The following is a 21,701-nucleotide window of genomic DNA, read 5'->3' as shown; positions in this document are numbered from 1 at the left end:
GTGGTGCTCAATCGATTCCAAATGGCTTGAAATGTAGGAGTCTCATTTATCCATGGAAGGAAGTTTTAGCCAGGGACACTCAGGAAACTAAACTCAACCAGTGACTTGGGTCAATCACCTTGTTGATAAAAAAAACAAAACTTTAACAAACTATGCTGAAAAGTCTTGTTTTTGATAGCCAGGGGTCGTGCTTAAAATTCCTCATTACAACTGAAAAACATGTATGAAACCATTATAATGTAAAATAATGTCTTTATTACTGAAAAAAAAAAAAAAAAAAAGGGTTAACAAAAAGATGTCCCAAAGTCACAAATATGTTATCATTGTTGACTGTAGCTTAGCTGGGAATAAATGTACCATCACCAAATGTATATAGACTGAAACATTTTTTTTTTTTGGATGGGAGGGGGCAACAGGGGGGGGGGGGGGGGGGTTTAAACAGCAGTTTTACACTTTCTTATAATGCAAAACAAGAAATTCCAGAACTTAAAAACACAATTCAACAAAACAGAATTATTGTGTTTGGATCCATTTTCACAAGCAGAGCAATAGTGTGATTTTTAAAAGAGTACAGTTTCCAAAAAATCCTTGAGAAGTTCCACGCTAACAAAGTTTTACATCAGCTTCCTGATGAAGGTTGAAAACTACAGCCTGAAACAACGAAAGAAGCCTGTGAGGGAAGAACAGTGAGGGGAAGAAACAAAGGAATCAAATGGGATTTCAAGACAAAATTAAAATGTATTTCTGCCTCTAAAAACGCGTCAGTCCCAAGAAAATAGCAGTTGGAAATATGATGTGCGCTCGACATTAAAGACGATACAGGAAGCACTGAGGCTCAACTACTCGCTGGCTTTCTCCTCATCTTTTTCCTCTTCTCCGTTTTCAGCAGCGACCTGTAAGAAGAAGTGAAACCATTTTGTTACTTTGCTTTCGGAAGTAGACGACATGGGAGGGGGTAGAAACAATTTTGACAGACCTCTTCGTCTTTGTCTTTTCCGTCCTCAACAGGGGCCTCAGTCTTTTCATCCTGAGGTTCCCCTTTTGTCTCCTCTGTTTTGTCATTTGCCGGTTCCTTCACCTTTTTGGTCTTAGGCACCTAAAACGAAAACAAAGCAAGCGCTCTATATAGAGATAGAACCTGGGAATAGTCTCGGTAACAATTTTTGGTACTTGTGTGTGTGTGTTGGTAAATATTTATTGTTTTTGATGATTAAAAGCTCAATTTCTTATTGTAACATTTAAAAATGAGCAGATTATTATAACTCTGATGTAAGTACAGTGTGACATTAAGTTGCAAGTCCAAGATGTTAGATGACAGTAGTGTATAGTTTTTTTTTTTAGTTGCATCCTAGAAGGTAATATTGCAAATATTGTACTTAGTCGTGTTTCCAAAAAGCCATACATGATCAGATTAAAGTGATTCCATGGGTTTTAGGATGCTTCTATAGAGCCACACCTCTTTTCTAGAGGTGTATTTGAGAAATCAGACTAAGTCGAAAGGTTGAAAAACACGGACCTCGAGGTATTTTGGCAGTTTGCTCTCAGTGCTGCTTGAGTGTAACATGGCGTTGTTGGTATTTACCTGAATCTGTGCCTGGCAGGATTCGGTCTGTACCAAAAATGTACCAGATTCGGTACGCACTCCCAGCAACGTAAAGTTAAAAGTACCACTGTTAGTCGCACGCACCCACACTAGGTGTGGTGAAATTAAACTATCCCTTTGGTCCACCCTGAACACCTCAATACATGATTTACTCAAATAGAGGCCAACGGGCCCTTTTTTAACAACAGGTGACTAAGACTGATTCCTATCATGGACGAGCTGTTCAAAACTTGCAGGTGTATCTTTAATTGAATCAGGACCAATGGGCAATTGTCTCTATTGACTCATTCACTTACCAGATGTCACTAATTAAGCAATTGTATCACTAATGTAGATAAGCAACATCAGATCTGATCCTTGCCACAAAGAAACACTCCTTTTCTCTTCCTGCCAGAGAATGGTTGCGTCACAATCCTGACAAAACGAACGATTCCATCCCTAATTTGCTGACCTCTTTAAAAGTTTGGACTTCCAAATGATTAAAATGTACTAATCAGATGGACCACTGTTTTCAAATTAATTCATCACCATTCTCAACAAAGTCTAATTATGACCATTTTCACTGTACTGCATAGACCGAAAGATGAATGGATATTATGTTGTTCTCAACAAAACACTTTTTAAGACAATGATGACAATTTAAGACCCATTTCACATCCGTACTGACATGAAGGAAACCGAATCAAAATTAATTTGAAGTACATGATTTCATTCACATTGGAAAACAAAATACTGATGCTAACTAAAAACCTCTTAATGCTGTGCGATATTACGAAACATATCCAAGTTAGATAATGCCTAAAATCTGTATTATGATATATATTGCAGCCTCCTGTAATAAGGATTAAGTGTATCATTTGGTAAATAAATGATAATAGAACCATTTCAAAATAGGTTACAAAGGTTCCTAATTCAGCTGCCAACATGTGCAGTAACATATTGTGTAATTTCCAGTTGCTTTATTTTGTCCAAACTGTTATTAACCTACTTACTTTCTATTCTAACATGGCTCTATCTACATTTCTGTTTGGATACTTTACATTAGTTTTGGGTATCGAGCCAATAGCAAGTTACAGAGGAAGTATTGATCATACCAATACTAATACTGATAGTAATGATTACATTTTTGATGACAAAAAAAAAAACAAGATGGGTATGTAACAATCTGTATTAAATGTTTAAATTATTTCTTACTATGATTTAAATCATTATTTTTTCACCTTAAGGTTCTGTCTCCGATGACTTACTTCCAGAGTTTATAAACAATAATAAAATATTTTTGATAGTAAAAATAGGTGTAACCACTTTTATTGATAACATACTGATACTAAGCTAGTGACTGTTACGGTTGATATTTGCATCAATCCGCCAACCGTTGTGTAAATTCAAGAGCTCTGGCTTGTAGTTAGCATAGCTTATTGTATCCTCTTAGTAGGTTGGTCCTCCAGTGATAATGTAATTTGTGAGAAACTTACATGATTTAGAAACTTGATGCTGTCAAATTTTCGGGACAGAGCTACGATGTGTCAGCATCACCTACTCAGTGTCCTAGTGCAGTGGTTATCAAATGGGGGTACGCGTACCCCTAGGGGTACTTGAAGGTATGCCAAAGGGTAAGTGCGATTTTTTTTTTAAATGTTCTAAAAATAGCAACAATTCAAAAATCATTTATAAATATATTTAGTCAATAATACCTCAATAAAATATGAATGTAAGTTCATTAACTGTGAAAAGAAATGCAACAATGCAATATTCAGTGTTGACACCTAGATTTTTTCAGAGCATGTTCCAAAAATATTGATGTTAAAGATTTCTTTTTTGTGAAGAAATGTTTAGAATTAAGTTAATGAATCTAGATGGATCTCTATTACAATCCCCAAAGAGGGCACTTAAAAATCTTTATCTATAATGGAATCACTTTATTTTTCAACAAGTTTTTAGTTATTTTTATATCTGTTTTCCAAATAGTTCAAGAAAGACCACTACAAATGAGCAATATTTTGCACTGTTATACAATTTAATAAATCAGAAACTGATGACATAGTGCTGTATTTTACTACTTTATCTCTTGTTTTCAACCAAAAATGATTTGCTCTGATTAGGGGGTACTTGAAATACAAAATGTTCACAGGAGGTACATTACTGAAAAAAGGTTGAGAACCACTGGCCTAGTGGTTAGTGTCCCCGCTCTGAGATCAGTAAGTTGTGAGTTCAAACCCCAGCCGAGTTATAACAGACTATAAAAATGGGACCCATAACCTCCCTGCTTGACACTCAGAATCAAGGGTTGGAATTGGGGTTTAAATCACCAGTGCTGCCCACTGCTCCCCTCACCTCCCAGGGGGTAATCAAGGGTGATGGGTCAAATGCAGAGAATAATTTTGCCACACCTAGTGTGTGTGTGACAATTATTGGTACTTTAACATACATTATCACAATAGTATTAAAACTATTGTGGGGAAAAGACTAAGTAGTCCACAATGAGTGCCTAACCTGATATTATTGGAATAAATAAAATCAGTTCAAAATAATTATAGAGAATGACATTTTATTTGTTGTACTGCTGCCATTACACTAGAGAAATGTGTTTAACAGTTCAATTTTGCAAGTAAATATCTCAAATGGAACTAGTTTCCCACAGTACTTTCCTTTTGGGAAGGGATCAATCGAGTCCTGTAAAGTTGTGCAGGCATTTGTTGCGTTTTGGCTTCATTTGACACAGATGTTCTACTTTCTCATTATTGCTTGATTGACTTTCATCGCCATGTTTACAAATGCTATACAGGTACCCTGCTGTCAAAATTAATTTATTTTCAAATAACCTCCACTTTTGTGGTGCGTTGGTTTTCATCCAGAATGTCTCTGTACATTGCTACATTCATTTTCCTCTTCTTTCTTAACTAGTCTCCCAGTGCTTGCCGCTGAAAACCATCTCCACACCATCGTGCTTCACTGTAGGGATGGTATTGGCCTGGTGATGAGCAGTTCATGGTTTCCTCCAAACATGACGCCTGGCATTCGCGCCAAAGACTTTAATGTTTGTCTCATCAGACCAGAGGATTTTGTTTCTCATGGTCTAAGTCTTTTAGGTGCAATTTGGCCAATTTTTTGCTAAGAAATGACATCCACCTGGCCTGATTGGTGGATTGCGCCAGGTTGCGAGAAGGTTTTCCTCTCTCCACAATAATGTAGCTCTGACAGAGTGACCATCGGGTTATTGGTCACCTCCCTGACTAGACTAAGATAAATGCAGCAATGTACAGATGTCCGGAATGAAAACCTACACTTCCCATCCAACCTGATAAGGGAATGGACAAAGCTGCTCATAGATAGAGGTGCCAAGCGTTTACATCGTATTCAATAAGACTTAAGGTTGTCATTGTTACCAAAGGTGCATCAACAAAGTATTAAGCAAATGCTGTAAATACTTATGTATAAGTATTTTTTATTTATTTAAATGTATTATTAGAAAAGAAAAATCATTGTCATTATGTTGTGTTCATTGTATGTAGAATTTTGAGAACAAATTAATTGATTCCGTTTAGGAATGAGGCTGTGACATAAAATGTATAAAAAGTGAAGCGTTGTGATTACTTTCCCGATATACTGTATAGTCCATTGTGCACTTACCTTCTTTGTTGGCTCTGGTTTTGGCGCTTCTGTCTCTTTCTGCAACACACAAAAAATGTTGTATTATCAAATCAAAACCAACAGAATAATATAAAAGAGGAAAACCTAGGAATGGGGGGTACTTACATCCGACAACCGTTGAGACTTTCGCCTTAGCTGTAGGAAAACATTGCTTGTTAATGACAAAATGTTAAAAGAAGCAATTACATCATGAAATACTTAATTTGTAGGTCAACCCCAGTTCTACGCAAGTGTATTTTATTAGCTTATCACAAAAAAAGTAACATTTTATGCTTGGACCACATGATCAAAAATTTTAAGTGAACATTGCGCCTTTTTGCAAATGATTTGGGTCTTACAGATAAGGCATAATTTGAGATTAAACTGTACCTATGATTATGAATAACATTTATTATTAGACTTTCTTTTATTTTCATTCAAATTACAACTTTACTGTACAGATAACAACATTGTGTTGCTGTGCAGGATAAAAGAGCAATAAGGTGCAGATATATATATATATATTTGACATCAGCCAATAGTGTTATATGTTGATTTTATTGCTCTTGAAACAGAGACTAGCAAAAACAAAAGTATGGCCTGGTGTGTCATTTGTGGATGCAATAAAGAATTAAATTGTTGTCTAAAAGAGCGGTTTTATTCACAACCTTACAGCTTCTCATAACTGCTAGCCAAGGGCATGTACACAAAATGTCAAAACATGAAGTCACGCTGCAAACTATGCATATGACAACACGGCAAGCTTAGAACAACACAGTTTTAAAAAGGACAGCTAAAATAAACAGCGAATAGAAAGAAAAATACATAAAAACGTGACAATGTCGGACATGCATTTATCACGGTGGCAGAGGGGTTAGTGCGTCTGCCTCACAATACGAAGCTCCTGCAGTCCTGGGTTCAAATCCAGGCTCGGGATCTTTCTGTGTGGAGTTTGCATGTTCTCCCCGTGAATGCGTGGGTTCCCTCCGGGTACTCCGGCTTCTTCCCACTTCCAAAGACATGCACCTGGGGATAGGTTGATTGGCGGTATAGCTCGGTTGGTAGAGCAGCCGTGCCAGCAACTTGAGGGTTGCAGGTTCGATTCCCGCTTCTGCCATCCTAGTCACTGCCGTTGTGTCCTTGGGCAAGACACTTTACCCACCTGCTCCCAGTGCCAAGCTGGTTTAAATGTAACTTAGATATTGGGTTTCACTATGTAAAGCGCTTTGAGTCACTAGAGAAAAGCGCTATATAAATATACTTCACTTCACATCAACAAAACATTCTAAAACGTTTCCTAAATTAAAATGGCATGAGACAAACATTTAAACTCAAATAAAAACAATACAGCTCGTATGGAGCTGAAACAAGAAATAATTATTCCTTTGCCAAGAAAGTATATTGTGTCTATTTAATTTAGCAAGTAAAAAACTAAACTATTAATATTTTAGTATAAGTACTTTTTGAGCACGTTCAACAATACTGTGAAAAAATGGCTGAGATTTTTTGTTAATATTGTCGCTGGCTTAAACGATTTCATAGTAGCTTTTTCTAATAAAATTGGTTTAAAAAGGTTGTGACTGTTCAAAGCTCTTTTTTTTTTTTTTTCAAATAAAGCATCAGCTTGACTATTCATAAATTTTGATGGATGTGTTAAGTCTTCTTTGCAACTTAACTTTTTTTAAAAAAAGCACAATGTCAAGAAATCTCACAAAATGTGCTTTGATTACAGTGTGCAGTTTGAAGACAAATATTGATCTTTCACTTATTGTATTACCATATTACCACACAGACAGCAGTAAACAGATTGTCAAAATAGTTATATAAAAACAAACACCAACCAAGGCTCCCTTATTGTCTACGGTCTGCTCTGTTGTACTTTCACTATTATGTTAGATCCACTATGGACTGGATTCTCCAATATTATGCTGAATCCACTCAACGTCCATTTCACCGGTCACCTGGGGGTCCCCACATCTGCGGTCCGCCCCAAGGCTTCTCACTGTCATCCCATTGGGTTGAGTTTTTTCTTGCCCTGATGTGGGATCTGAGCAGAGGATGTCGATATGGCCTGTGCGGCCCTTTGAGACACTCATGATTTAGGGCTTTATAAGTAAACATTGATTGATTTATTAAAAAGGTGACATGCACTTCTGAGTGCTGCAGAGGAACTAATTTGATCAGCAAAAAAAGCAATGATGGCTCTGTCTCAAATCTACACATGCGGGCATATTACATATTTTAAAGAAATTAGAGGTTCAACATTTCTTTCAATAGGGAAAGGCTCCTGTAGCCCTCGCGACCTTGAGAGGGACAAATGGTGGTAAATAGATGGATGGAATTAGGGATGTTCTGAATTGGGTTTTGTGCTGACAGTTCTGGTCATTCCTTATTACACCCAACAACAAAATTGAGAAAAAAATATATATATCTTAATCCCTCTAGTATCTATTACATATTGATATTACCTTTGGAATGCAAACCACAAATTCTCGGATTTCTTCACCCACCTGTCATGTACTGACTGCAAAAACACTGACACACCAACAGTTGTAATATTATTCTGCCCAAAACATGGGGCTCTTAACCTTTTTGACCCGGGGCCCACTCAAATATCTACACTGAATCAGTAATCTTACCATTGATTTTAATAATATTCAATAATTATATCTAACCTATTTATAGTTTACAACCTTATCAAATAATATAAAACCATATGTTAATCAAAAGGGTTGATATTCATTTAACACGTAAACCTTAGGCTTAGGTCGGGATAAATAGAGAAATAAATACTATTCTGCATAAGAAGGGGACTCGTAAATAACTGATGAAAAATGTATTTTACAGACAATTATGCTGTGCTAAAATCGACTAAATTAGTCAATAAACTTGTCAATATAATTTAAGTGCACATGTAAATAGTTTCACCACTTTAGTCATTTTTTGTGGCTAAGGAAAGTCTATGACTTTAGCTCCAGACTTTTTCTGCTTTTCCAGGGTGTACGATGCCTTCTGCCCCAATTGTAGCTGAGATAGGCACCAGCGCCCCCCACGACCCCAAAGGGGAATAAGCGGTAGAAAATGGATGGACGAATGGATGATGTCATAACTGCCACAAGTGGTAGAAAAGTGTATTACAACCAAGTAGTGCTGCAGCACATACGAACCCATTCATTTTGTACCACTTGTTCCACACAAGGTCGCAGGGTGTGCCGGAGCCTATCCCACAGCTGAGAAACATATTTTTGGCGGCTGTCACAGCCTTATGGTTAAGATACTCTGCTCTACACAACAATATACTTGTAGTTACTCACTTTCTGCTGTAACACCGTTGCCATCTGGACTTCTTAAAGTTTTCTGAGCAGCTTTTTATTGGTGTTGTTTAAAGCTAGCTTCGCGATTAGCTTAGCTTTTAGCATGCCTACTCCTGGCTTGATCTCGGTGTATAACATGTTTAGCATTGTAAGATATGTGCAAATGTGTGCAAGTACGACAAATAAAGCTCCTTGAATCTTTGAATAACGCTACTCAAACTAAACAATGCAGTTTATTTACTGTCATGGGGGTGATTATTATTAATTTAGGGGAGTGGCATTCTTGGGTGCATGTGTATGGAGACACATAGTTAACCTCTTACTTGTCAGCCGGGGGACCGAAAATAAATAGTGTCAGATGGGATTGGCAATAAAACACATCCCTAATAGGAAAATTGACATACAAGTTGGGAAATTGTGTTAGATGTAAATATAAACTGAATACAATAATTTGCAAATCATTTTCAACTCATATTTAGTTGAGTATGCTACAAAGACAACATATTTGAAGTTAAAACCGATATATTACAGACCTTTGATCCCTCAGGCGGTACTGCACCAAAAACCAACAGTGTGTAAAGGATATCACCACATGGGTTCAGGAACACTTCATAAAACCACTGTCAGTAATTGCAGTTGGTCGCTACACCTGTAAGTGCAGGTTGACACTCTACTATGCAAAGCGAAAGCCATTTATCAACAACACCCAGGAACACCGCCAGCTTCGCTGGGCCCGAGCTCATCTAAGATGGACTGATACAAAGTGGTAAAGTGGTCTGACAAGTCCACATTTCAAATTATATTCGGAAACTGTGGACGTGGTGTCCTCCGGAACAAAGAGGAAAATAACCATCCGGATTGTTATAGGCGCAAAGTTCGAAAGCCAGCATCTGTGATGGTATGGGGGTGTATTATTGCCCAAGACATGGGTAACTTACACATCTGTGAAGGCACCATTAATGCTGAATGGTCCATACAGGTTTTGGAGCAACATATGTTGTCATCCAAGCAACGTTATCATGGACGCCCCACCTTATTTCAGCAAAACAATGCCAAGGCACGTGTTATAACAGCGTGGCTTCGTAGTAAAAGAGTGCGGGTACTTTCCTGGCCCGCCTGTAAAAGGTTTTTATTGTTTTACCCCATAAAGAAATACAATCATGTGTGCTTACGGACTGTATCCCTGCAGACTGTATTGATCTATATTGATATGTAATGTATATAAATGTATATATATTGTGTTTTTTTGTTGATTTCATAATTTAAAAAATTATATATATATATGTATATATATTTTTTTCTTGTGCGGCCAGGTACCAATCGGTCCGCGGCCCGGTGGTTGGGGACCGCTGGTTCAATGCAATCAATTTCAATACTAACCACTGGGCTTCCATCTGCAGCAGCCTCTGTATTCTATAAGGAAAGAAAAAGAAGCATTAAAAACATCTCAGAACAGGAACAACAAACACTCCTAACCCTGAAGACATAACGATATTATGCAATGGGGGCGGGGGCATTCTTGGGTGCATGTGTTTAGCACGATTGGTGGTTTTAAAGCGAGAAGAGTACGCGCCACCATCAATATGCACCTCCTTCTGCACACTCACTCAAAAGGAACAGATCAAAACCACGCAGATAAAATTGTAAGGACAAAAAACGACATGACTGTACAGGCTTTGTTTGTTCGGTGTACAAAAAAAAACGGGAGAAGGCGTGTCTTCTTACAGACCGCCATTGCGCTCCGACTAAAAAGGACAACGATGGTGCCACGCATTTGCATTTTTTCCCCCTACAGTCGAAGTGTTTGTAAATAATAACGATATATTCAAAATAAACATCGTAGTTGCACTCGAAGGTGCATTCAAGTACACGCATGCAGGGGAGAGGAGTAAATGAGACGTTCACGGACACTCTTTTCGAATGGCAACCTGTGCTTCGACTGAAGAATGTTACACCCCTTTGTCTCCCTCCTGGAAAGATTGTTTTCTGGTTTTCTTTGACAAAGTTCAACATTTAAAAATTGCATGAAGCCACACAAGGTCACATGAAATTCAATAATGAAAAAAAAAAGGCGCCAGCACTTGCGTGTCGTCGACGAGGCGGAAGTATACATTACGCCAATCTGTTTAAATAACTCATGCAGAAAAAACGGACGGGATTTAAATACTCCGGACTGCATTTGGAAGCTACATACCTTCTTTTTTCCCATTTCTGGTTAGTGGTTGAGAGCCTTCGACACTTGAATAAGTCAGAACACACCACACCTTGAAGGCATTTACCTCCAAAACACTCTGCCTACAACTTCAAATAAGCGTCGAAGCACTACCAGAGCGAGATCAAACCGGATTGGTTCTCCCATTCGACATGATTTACGTCTCAGCCAATCATATGGCCGGACGGATGAAGTCCCGCCTTCTTTATTACAGTGATTGGCTTAGAGCGGGAGGCAACATCTTTTTGAACCATAGCAACTTACCTGTGTGGACAGGACGAGATGCCAGTCACCATTTTGAATTATGTGGTCTTTTTGAGGTCTTCCTCCTCCCAGTCGGTGTGGTCTGCATTCCATCATATGAGAGGAATATATAAACAACCACAGACATTTCAAAACATACGAACGAAAATCACTATGTATAAATCACATATATGTAGCCGGCAGTGATTTAGCATCCGGTGGGTGGCAGTGTGTGTGTTGCTTCTGAGTCAGACAAAGAAGAACCAACGAAGAAGAAAAAAAACAACATGGCGGCTGGTTACGCCTGGTTTCTCGTTTTAGGCTCAGTTTTCCTCTGTAATCTGATGAAAACACTCTTGCCGAGTATTTCCTCATTTGTAAGTATATGTGTACACATACATTCTCTGTTATCACCCGTGTTCCTGAGTTAGCGTGTTCTATGTGTGCCGAAGCTCTGCAAGACGGTCCAGAAGGATGCCGAAGAGGAGACCGAAATGAGGGCAGAAATCCAGGCGATGAAGAAGGAGCAGTCGTCTATCAGCATGATGGATCAGTTCGCTCGGTATGCACGATTGGATCGCAAGATCAACAAAATGACGGATAAGCTCAAAACACATGGTAAGAAGACAAAGCAGGCTGCTGTCAAAGTGGCATTCTTGCCTTATTAAAACGGTAATATATGTTGGTACGTGACAAAGCATTTAAAATGTAAATTATATACAGTACATCTAAAATGGGGTCACCAACGCGGTGCCCGCGGGCACCAGGTGGCCCATAAGAACCAGATGAGTAGCCCGCTGGCCTGTTCTAAAAAAATAACTCAAATAGCAGCACTTTCCAGTGAGCTGCCTCTATTTTTTACATTTTATTTATTTACTAGCAAACTGGTCTCACTTTGCGCAACATTTTAAATTCTAAGAGAGACAAAACTCAAATAGAATTTGAAAATCAGGAAAATATTTTAAAGGCCTACTAAAATGAGATTTTCTTATATAAACGGGGATAGCAGGTCCATTCTATGTGTCATACTTGATCATTTTGCGATGTTGCCATATTTTTGCTGAAAGGATTTAGTAGAGAACATCTACGATAAAGTTCGCAACTTTCGGTGTTAAGAGAAATGCCCTGCTTCTACCGAAAGTCGCAAACGATGACGTCACACGTGTGGGGGCTCCTCACATATTCACATTATTTTTAATGGGAGCCTCCAACAAAAAGTGCTATTCGGACCGAGAAAACGACAATTTCCCCATTAATTTGAGCGAGGATGAAAGATTCGTGTTTGAGGATCTTGATACTGACGGACTAGAAAAAAAACAAAAGACGCGATTGCATTGGGACGAATTCCGATGTTTTTAGAGACATTTACTAGGATAATTCTGGGAAATCCCTTATCTTTCTATTGTGTTGCTAGGGTTTTAGTGAGTTAAATAGTACCTGATAGTCGGAAGGGTCTCTCCACGGGTGTCTTGACGCGTAGTGTCTCAGTGGAGTCAACGGCAGCTATGGACGGCACAGGCTCAGCTTTTCTCCGGTAAGAATTGACTTTTTAACCACAATTTTCTCACTGAAAACTGCTGGTTGACATTTGGTCGGGATCCATGTTGGCTTGACCTTGCTCTGATCCATAGGAAAGTTTCACCTCCAGGATTTTTAAACAATGAATCACCGTGTGTTTGTGTGGCTAAAGCTTCCCAACTCCATCTTTCTACTGTTACTTCTCCAATATTAATTAAACAAATTGCAAAAGATTCAGCAACACAGATCTTCAAAATACTGTGTAATTATGCCGTTAAAGCAGACGACTTTTAGCTGTGTGTGTGCGGAGTGCTTATACTTCCTAAAAACCTGTGACGCCTTGCGTACACGTCATCATTACACGACGTTTTCAAGACGAATCTCCCGGGAAATTTAAAATTGTAATTTAGTAAACTAAAAAAGCCGTATTGGCATGTGTTGCAATGTTAATATTTCATCATTGATATATAAACTATCAAACTGAGTGGTGGGTAGTAGTGGGCTTCAGTAGGCCTTTAAAGACTTGGTCTTCACTTGTTTGAATGAATTCATTTATTTTTTTATTTTGCTTCTTATAATTTACAGAAAGACAATTTTAGAGAAAAAATACAACCTTAAAAAGGATTTTACGATTTTTAAACACATACACCTTTTTACCTTTTAAATTCCTTCCTCTTCTTTCCTGACTATTTAAATCAATGTTCAAGTATTTTTTTATTATTATTGTAAAGTATAATAAATACATTTTATTTTAATTCTTCAATTTAGCTTCTGTTTTTCCGACAAAGAATATTTGTGAAATATTTCTTCAAACTTGTTATGATTAAAATTCAAAAAAATTATTCTGGAAAATATAGAAAATCTGTAGAATCAAATTTAAATCTTATTTTAAAGTCTTTTGAATTTCTTTTATAATTTTTGTTCTGGAAAATCTAGAAGAAATAATGATTTGTCTTTGTTAGAAATATAGCTTGGTCCAATTTGTTATATATTCTAACAAAGTGCAGATTGGATTTTAACCTATTTAAAACATGTCATCAAAATTCTAAAATTAATCTTAATCAGGAAAAATTACTAAAGATGTTCCATAAATTCTTTTTGTATTTTTTTCAAAAAGATCCGAATTAGCAATTTTTTTATTCATTTTTTTCGGATGAATTTTGAATTTTAAAGAGTCGGAATTGAAGATAAACTATGTTTCAAAATTTTATTTTAATTTTTTTCGTGTTTTCTCCTCTTTTAAACCCTTCAATTAAGTGTTTTTTCATCATTTATTCTATACAAAAAACCTTCCGCAAAAGGAAAAAAAATGTACGACGGAATGACAGACAGAAATACCCATTTTTTTTATATATATGGATTTATTTATTAAAGGTAAATTGAGCAAATTGGCTATTTCTGGCAATTTATTTAAGTGTGTATCAAACTGGTAGCCCTTCGCATTAATCAGTACCCAAGAAGTAGCTCTTGGTTTCAAAAAGGTTGGTGACCCCTGATCTAAATGAAATACATTTACTTTACAAACTTACACATACTGTACATACACAAGTACATATACATACTACACTCATGCATATAATCACGTTTCATCAAACATATATTAACATCAAAAAATAATTTTCTTATGTGGTGACTTTAATACTGACTTATTAAACCCTAACAAGCAAAAAAAATCACAAAGCCAAGCAGAATCATAGGACACTGTGCCACAAACATTTTGCCAATGATTTTGATAATAAAGTTAATGTTAAAGTACCAATAATTGTCACACACAAAATTATTTTCTACATTTGACCCATCACCCTGGATCACCACCTGAAAGGCGAGGGGAGCAGTGGGCAGCAGCGGTGCCGCGCCCGGCATTCATTTATGGTGATTTAATCCCCAATTCCAACCCTTAATGCTGAGTGCCAAGCAGGGAGGTAATGGGTCCCATTTTTATAGTCTTTGGTATGACTCGGCCGGGATTTGAGCTCAAGACCTACCGATCTCAGGGCGGACACTCTAACCACTACAGGCTTCATGAAGGGTGGTTTAACTTTTTATATCTTTCTGAATCTTAATTTTATACTTCACACAATTTCTTATCCTGTTCTATCACAATTAGTTAGATTTTATTTTTATTTTATTTTAACAGGTAACTTTGGACACCTTTTTAGACAATATATTATAGGAGACAATGAGAGTAACAAGCGGTAGAAAATAGATTAGTAAGAACAGATATTAAAAAATAATAATACATTTTTTTTTTTTAACTTGGGACTTCACGCGGGCTGGATTTTGGACGCAGGCTGGCCAGATCCGGCCCGCAGGCCAAAGTTTATGGACCCATGTTTTAGAACAAACATACATTAACATCAAAACATAATTTTCTTATGTGGTGACTTTAATATTGACTTATTAATCCCTAACAAGCAAAAAAAAGGCGGTAATGTACATCATCATTTTATACCCTAAAATCACAAAGCCAAGCAGAATCACAGGACACTGTGCCACAAACATTTTGCCTATGATTTTGATAATAAAGTCAAAGTACCAATGATTTTCTGTCACACACACACACGCACACACACACACACACACACACACACACACACACACACTAGATGTGGCAAAATTATTCTCTGCATTTGACCCATCACCCTGGATCACCCCCTTGGAGGTGAGGGGAGCAGTGGGCAGCAGCGGTGCCGCGCCCGGAAATCATTCCGACCCTTAATGCTGAGTGCCAAGCAGGGAGGTAAGGGGTCCCATTTTTATAGGTATGACTCGGCCGGGGTTTGAACTCACAACCTACCGATCTCAGGGCGGACACTCTACAAGTGGTCTACTTATACCCGACGTTAGTAATCATCTGCCAGTTTTAACAATATATGATGGAAACTACAAGAAGAACATGGAAGACCAAAGGAAATTTCGAAGACTTTGCACAGAGAAGAGGATGATTGCTTTCAAAAATGAGCTAGAAAAGATGTGATTACTTATGAAGTATATTGTGAATAAATGGAGAACAGGAAGTGAACACAAGTTTTAGCAAATGTTATGTAAATGAAAAGGGGAAGGATTAAATAATCTCCTTTTCGAATATGTTGAATATAGAAACTGGAAGTTGTGATGTATCATGTTGTATGCATGCATGTTCCAAATAAACTCAAACTCAACTTAGCTAGGGGAAACTGGGTAAGATGGCACACTGACCAAACTTAACCTATTGTTACTACAACAATCTACAAGGTTTATATAGTCTGCTTCCTCCATTTATCTGCTTTCTTCTGTATTTGAAGTTATCATTCCATATGAGTATTTTTGCATTTGAACAGTTGTATTGTGGATAATAGAGGTAAACATTATTATAAGTCATTATCAATAGTGCTATTTCCATTGGTATTTTTATTGCTCCATTTGTAGTGTAATACTGTTCACTGTCATTTCTGTATTTTTTCAGTAACTGCTTCTTGCTAACACTTTTACCATCATATTTGTACATATCCTATTTACTGATGTTGTTCTATTGTTGTTGTTATTGTTGTGTTTGCTTGTCGTCGTCTCTGTCTTATTCCCCTCTTGTCCCCACGATTTCCCCCTCTGTCTTCCTTTTTTTCTCTTTCTATCCCCTCCTGCTCCGGCCCGGCTGCACCAAATAATAATGTAAATCCATTTAATAAAGTCAAAATGATCCAAAAGCAATTGATACTATTGACAAGACTTTGGAAAATATTTCCAATCGTTCTTGAAACATTGTGATGGGCCAAATAACAAGGGAGCTACACATGTTTTGTTTTTTTGTCTTGAATTATCTATGACTACAATAGAGCTGTGGTTCTCAATCTTCTACCACCTCAAAATGTTACAATGCAGTAGCATAGTAGGCTCAAGTATTCATTAATAACAAACCAAAGGTTTTATTCAACAAGTGTATTTCATTATTTGGACACTGGAAAAGTAAAACGTTCTTAGATAGTGAATCAAATAAAAAAATGTAAATAAAACATTGCACTAAAATATCAAAAAACAGTTTTTAAAGATTGCACGAAAATGTACTTAAAAGTTAAATATAACTGTGATGTAATTAAGTGACTGCTTCCTGAAACAAAAACACACTAAAGACTGATAAACCTTTTAATAACGGCTTGAATTACGTAATTATATACTTAAGTGATTTTGTATTTTTTTTTTGGAATACAGCTAGATGGCGACCTTTACCACAGTTTGGCAATCACTGCAATAGAGAAATGTCTGACTTATATTTTGGAACATTAACTTCAAAACATTTTTTTTTTAATTATCTTTCATAAATACATGAACTTAAGTCACCCAAAGAAAATCACTCAATGAAAAATAAAACTTCTTTAATGTATTATTATTTAATTTAGCGGCGGAAATGGGAAAAAAACGCCATTCACAGCAAATGAATGTGCTTTAGTATGATACTATTTGGCCATTGTGGAGTTTTGCTCGATTATATAATACACCATTTTTGTGGATTTTAATGACAGCGGCCTCAGACAGACAGTTTTAGGTCACACAAAACACGTTTCAATGCTCAGATTGAATTCATATTTCAGGATTATAAGGACATATATGCATACAAATCATCAAGCTCTTCAATTACTCCAAAAATACACCACCCACACACACAGAAAATAATGACACACATTGCAAACCACCTTGATAAGTAGGTCAGCGCCTGATTGTCACATACCTACATTCTTGTCTTACAAAAAAATAATTTATGGAATTATGATTCCTCTTGTTCCTAGTAAAATCCAGGACTGGACAACAAGCCAAAATGAAATGGGTTGTCAGCATTGTGTTTTACATACTGCAGGTAGGTCAATGCCGAAGTATTCCGTTTTCATAACATATTCAAGTTTTTTTTGTCTTAAATGTTTGCATAAAGTGAGTATTTTTGTATCTGTGTATACAGGCTGCATTGATGATATCTTTGATATGGAAGTATTATTCTGACCCAGTGACAGTGGTTCCTAGTAAATGGATTGCCCCCGTGGAGCGCCTTGTTGCTTTCCCAACTGGAGTCACTGGTAACTATCCCCTGTTCGCATTTGTGTTTCAAACCGTGATTTATATCTACTGCAGCTCACTACTATATGCAGCAATCCCAGGCGTCCGCTAGTTACTAGAATTACCAGTAATTTTCAAACTAGTGGTATACGGGCTCCATCTAGTATTACGCCAAATAATCACTAAATATAGGGATGTTAAATATAGGGATGTTCTGATGCCGATATAGCATTTTTTTAGAGGTATTTTATGGTGAGTACTTGTAACTAAATCTGGGACACCATACTAATATTAATTTTGTAAGGAATCTTGGGTTCACGACTTAAAGCACACACAAGCCAAAGCGTCCACTCATTTTGCACCAATGGCAGACTGCACTACCAAAGCAAACAGCATGTCAGCGGTGTGGCAATATTACAAACTCGAGCAGCCAACAAGTCGAACGGCAACATTGAGGCACATGTAGGATATTTGAATTCAAGCAACTTGATGAAGCACTTGAAAGCCCACCATGCAGACGCACACAATGAAGGTAAGGCGGTTAAAGCTAACGAAGTGGGATAACCACAACAATCTCTGACAGATTAATTCCAGCAGAAATTTTTTTTTCACAAGAATCCCAACAGGGAGTCGGCAATTGCAGTAAACTAATCAAATTCATATCATTGTATGATCAACAGCTTTTAGTGGTGGAGAATGTGAGAAGTCACTGCTTGCCTGGTAGTAAATACATTACCGAAACAGCCCTTTTCAACCTGTATAAGGGACTGCAACTGTTTACTTTTAAATGTTAAACATTAGCTGTTTGCACTATTTTTGACTACGTTTACATTGCAGGACAAAGTGGCCCAATTCAGACTTTTTTTTTGCTCAGATTTTTTCCCGCTGACTGTTTACACTGCAAGTAAAATGTGATTTTGATCAAACTCTAGTGTAAACGCGCACAGGCCACAATGTGGCTTTGGCGTCACTTATATGCGCACCTCGATAAAGTGAAAACTAAGGAAGTTGAACGGGAGGAAGTTGCTACTACTACAAAAGAAAATAAGTCGCAACACCTTAGAAATGAGTGTTTTTTTTACGTGAAGGTAAATGAAAGTAATAAAATGTTACAAAAGGATGTATCTAGTGTAATATATTTGGGAGGGTCGTAATCTTTTTATGGCTGTTAAGTAGAGGAGACACAGACAACTCACATGTAAGCAATTGCGCCACAGTGTCGATTACGGTCCTTCAACAATCGCTATTTCTCCGGAATCAAAATATATATTCATATATTACATATAGCCTATTATTTGCGCCCTATTGACCAGCAATGCGTCAAAAATGTGGTTGTTTTAAATAGAAACCGAAACCTGATAATGTGATGATCTGTCCATTTCCGCTGACGACTGTCTTTTCGGCGCACACAAGTGACTTAGCTCACCCAAAGCTGACGACAAAAATCACATTCAGGTCGCATTGCGCTTAGACAATGTCACATTTGAAAAGATCCGATTCTACCCGGATTCGGGACTACCTCCTGATGTGGCCTGAATCTGATGCCAAACGATCAGATTTGATCTACAGTACAGGCCAAAAGTTTGGACACACCTTATCCTCATTCAATGTGTTTTATTTTCATGACTCTTTACATTGTAGATTGTCACTGAAGACATCAAAACTATGCATGAACACGTGGAGTAAAGGTGAAATAACTGAAAACATGTTTTATATTCTATCCATCCATCTATCCATTTTCTACCGTTTGTCCATTTTGGGGTTGCGGGGGTTGTCGCTGGAGCCTATCTCAGCTGCATTCAGGCAGAAGGCGGATACACTCTGGACAAGACGACACCTCATATTCTAGTTTCTTCAAAATAGCCACACTTTGCTCTGATTACTGCTTTGCACACTCTTGGCTTTCTCTCGATGAGCTTCAGGGAAACCTGTGAAGTGAAAACCATTTCAAGTGACTACCTCTTGAAGCTCATCGAAAGAATGCCGAGAGTGTGCGAAGCAGTAATCAAAGCAACGGGTGGCTATTTTGAAGAAACTAGGATATAAAATATGTTTTCAGTTATTTCACCTTCTTTTTGTTAAGTACATGACTCCACATGTGTTCATTCATAGTTGTGATGCCTTCAGTGACAATCTGCAATGTAAATAGTCATGAAAATGCAATGAATGAGAAAATGTGTCCAAACTTTTGGCCTGTACTGTACTTTGGAGCATTTAGACTTGCCAAAAAATTCAGATCTGTGTCACTTGAGGGCAAAAAGATCATATTTGGTACATTTTTAGTCTACTTTATACCTTTTTGTTTTTGCCCTCTTTTTGTGCCCTTGAGTGCATTATCATTTCCATCCTAAACCTTTGCATCCTTTGTATCTGAGCTACTGTGTGGAACATTTTCCTTTGTGGATCTTTAAAGTTTGTCGTAAGTCTAAGATTTGATGTGCAGTCTACAGGGGGCCTTTGACAGTTTTATTGTCAAATTTATCAGTGTTACAGAAATACAAGTAATATATTTTATACTTGCCATGATTTTAATCATGATTGACCATAGTAAAAACCATTAACCTGTACTAGATCTAGTGCTGCATGGCCAAAGTTGCCTAAAAAGCTCTATACAGTATAATCATGAAATTAAGATTACATGTAATTAAAAGATCAATGTTATGATTGAGCAAACACACTTGTAGTAGATACCATGAATACAATCTTAAATTCACAACTTGTACTAATTGACTCGCTATTTCAACAACATATTTGAGTTTTTACAATTACAATATTTGTTACCAAATACTGTATATCCATCATATCTCATGTATTCATAAAATGCCTTACAGTGATGGAGTGAGGGTATCTTCTCAAACCGAACAAATCATTTAACTAAAAAAATAAACCATGGATGTTGTACCTTTTGGAATAGCTTATATTGTCATGGTGAAGATATTTTCTCAACAAAAACAATGAACTACTGATGAGTTGATACTGTCATAAAAATAAGTGTGGCTCTCTGTTTCTAGAATCTAATATCAATTGATAATAATAGAATCATTACTATTCAGTTTTTCTTGCATTTTTACAGAATTTCTATGTAGGAATGAAATGTCTTCCAAAGCAAGCTTCTTTTTTCTTTTTTTTTACCTCACTGGGATCCCTTTATATGATGAAAACAAAATAATTTCAGAAATGTATAATCTCATTTTGGGTCCACATTGTTTTTTTTGTAGAATTGTGCAGCACTATTAAAAGATTACATTCCATCTTTCTTCCATCCGCTGAGCAAACATAATCCAGAATTTACTCTCAGAGCTTTTCTATTCTTCCAGGTGGAGTGGGGATCACATGCTGGTTGGTAGTGTGCAACAAAGTGGTTACGCTGGCTCTCCAAGCATTCAGTTAAAAAAAATGAGCTGCAACATTAAAAGTTCCTTACAACTTGTGTTGTTGAAATACATATCCCATCATTGGGCACATTTTAGTATTGTCTGTCTGGCTTTGTGACATAAGTTTTGAGTGACATGGAGGTATTTTTTATTGATAATTTATTATGTTGTCTATTTATTTTAAATTAATAAGGTTGTGAATGTCTAAAAACTGTTTTTTTTAAATAAAACATTTGGAAAAACAACATACTTTGTTTTACTTATTAATTTCAGTTAATATGAAATATGGCAACTATTATGACAAGCATATAAGTGTAAGACTTCAGTAATATTCAGAAATAATAAACCAATAGTTAAACTAGTTGTGTTAAAGGTGCGGACTTGGTACATTTTCAGCCCACGTCTTTTTTATTTATTTTTTTATTGAGCCTCAGCATATTTTAAAAATAGATTAGATTAGATAATACTTTATTTATTCCTTCAGGAAAATTTAAATAAAATAAAAAATTTTTTTTTAGCACAATCCCATTCAAGTTTAGACAAAACATTACAGGGAGACAGAACAGGATTGCTGACGGGTCTGCCGGCTTCCAGCGCCCCTTACAAAAAAGATGAGATACAGGTAAACAAGTGGGTGGGGTGGGAGAAAAAAATAGAAGATTAAAATAAGATAAAATAAAATAAAAAAAATTGTTTAAGCCTGGGCCCTGGAGAAGGGGTCCAGACAGGCCAATGGGGGAAAAAAAACTCATAGCCATAGTACACATCCCTCTTACATGTGTGTA

The 21,701-nt window shown here is 36.9% G+C and overlaps 2 protein-coding genes across 2 annotated transcripts; one reads left to right on the top strand and one right to left on the bottom strand.

The window, feature by feature from the left end:
* Window positions 1-232: 232 nt before the first annotated feature.
* LOC133536835 (serrate RNA effector molecule homolog) lies at window positions 233-10,891 on the bottom strand. Its single transcript, XM_061877458.1, has 6 exons — window positions 10,742-10,891; window positions 9,928-9,960; window positions 5,360-5,389; window positions 5,234-5,272; window positions 977-1,096; window positions 233-893 (listed from the first exon to the last, which is right to left on the bottom strand). Exons 1-6 carry the CDS (start codon window positions 10,754-10,756, stop codon window positions 840-842), a joined length of 291 nt encoding a protein of 96 aa, XP_061733442.1. The 5' UTR covers window positions 10,757-10,891; the 3' UTR covers window positions 233-839.
* A 154-nt stretch (window positions 10,892-11,045) lies between these two features.
* On the top strand, window positions 11,046-21,161 carry get1 (guided entry of tail-anchored proteins factor 1). Its single transcript, XM_061877457.1, has 5 exons — window positions 11,046-11,379; window positions 11,455-11,620; window positions 17,281-17,348; window positions 17,448-17,562; window positions 20,860-21,161. The coding sequence occupies exons 1-5, from the start codon at window positions 11,290-11,292 to the stop codon at window positions 20,931-20,933; spliced, it is 513 nt and encodes a 170-aa protein (XP_061733441.1). The 5' UTR covers window positions 11,046-11,289; the 3' UTR covers window positions 20,934-21,161.
* Window positions 21,162-21,701: the final 540 nt, after the last annotated feature.

The sequence above is a fragment of the Nerophis ophidion genome, linkage group LG18 (assembly GCF_033978795.1).
Source record: "Nerophis ophidion isolate RoL-2023_Sa linkage group LG18, RoL_Noph_v1.0, whole genome shotgun sequence".
In the NCBI taxonomy this organism is placed as follows: domain Eukaryota; kingdom Metazoa; phylum Chordata; class Actinopteri; order Syngnathiformes; family Syngnathidae; genus Nerophis; species Nerophis ophidion.
Note: the sequence above shows the minus strand (reverse complement) of the source record. Positions and strands in the feature narration are given on the sequence as shown.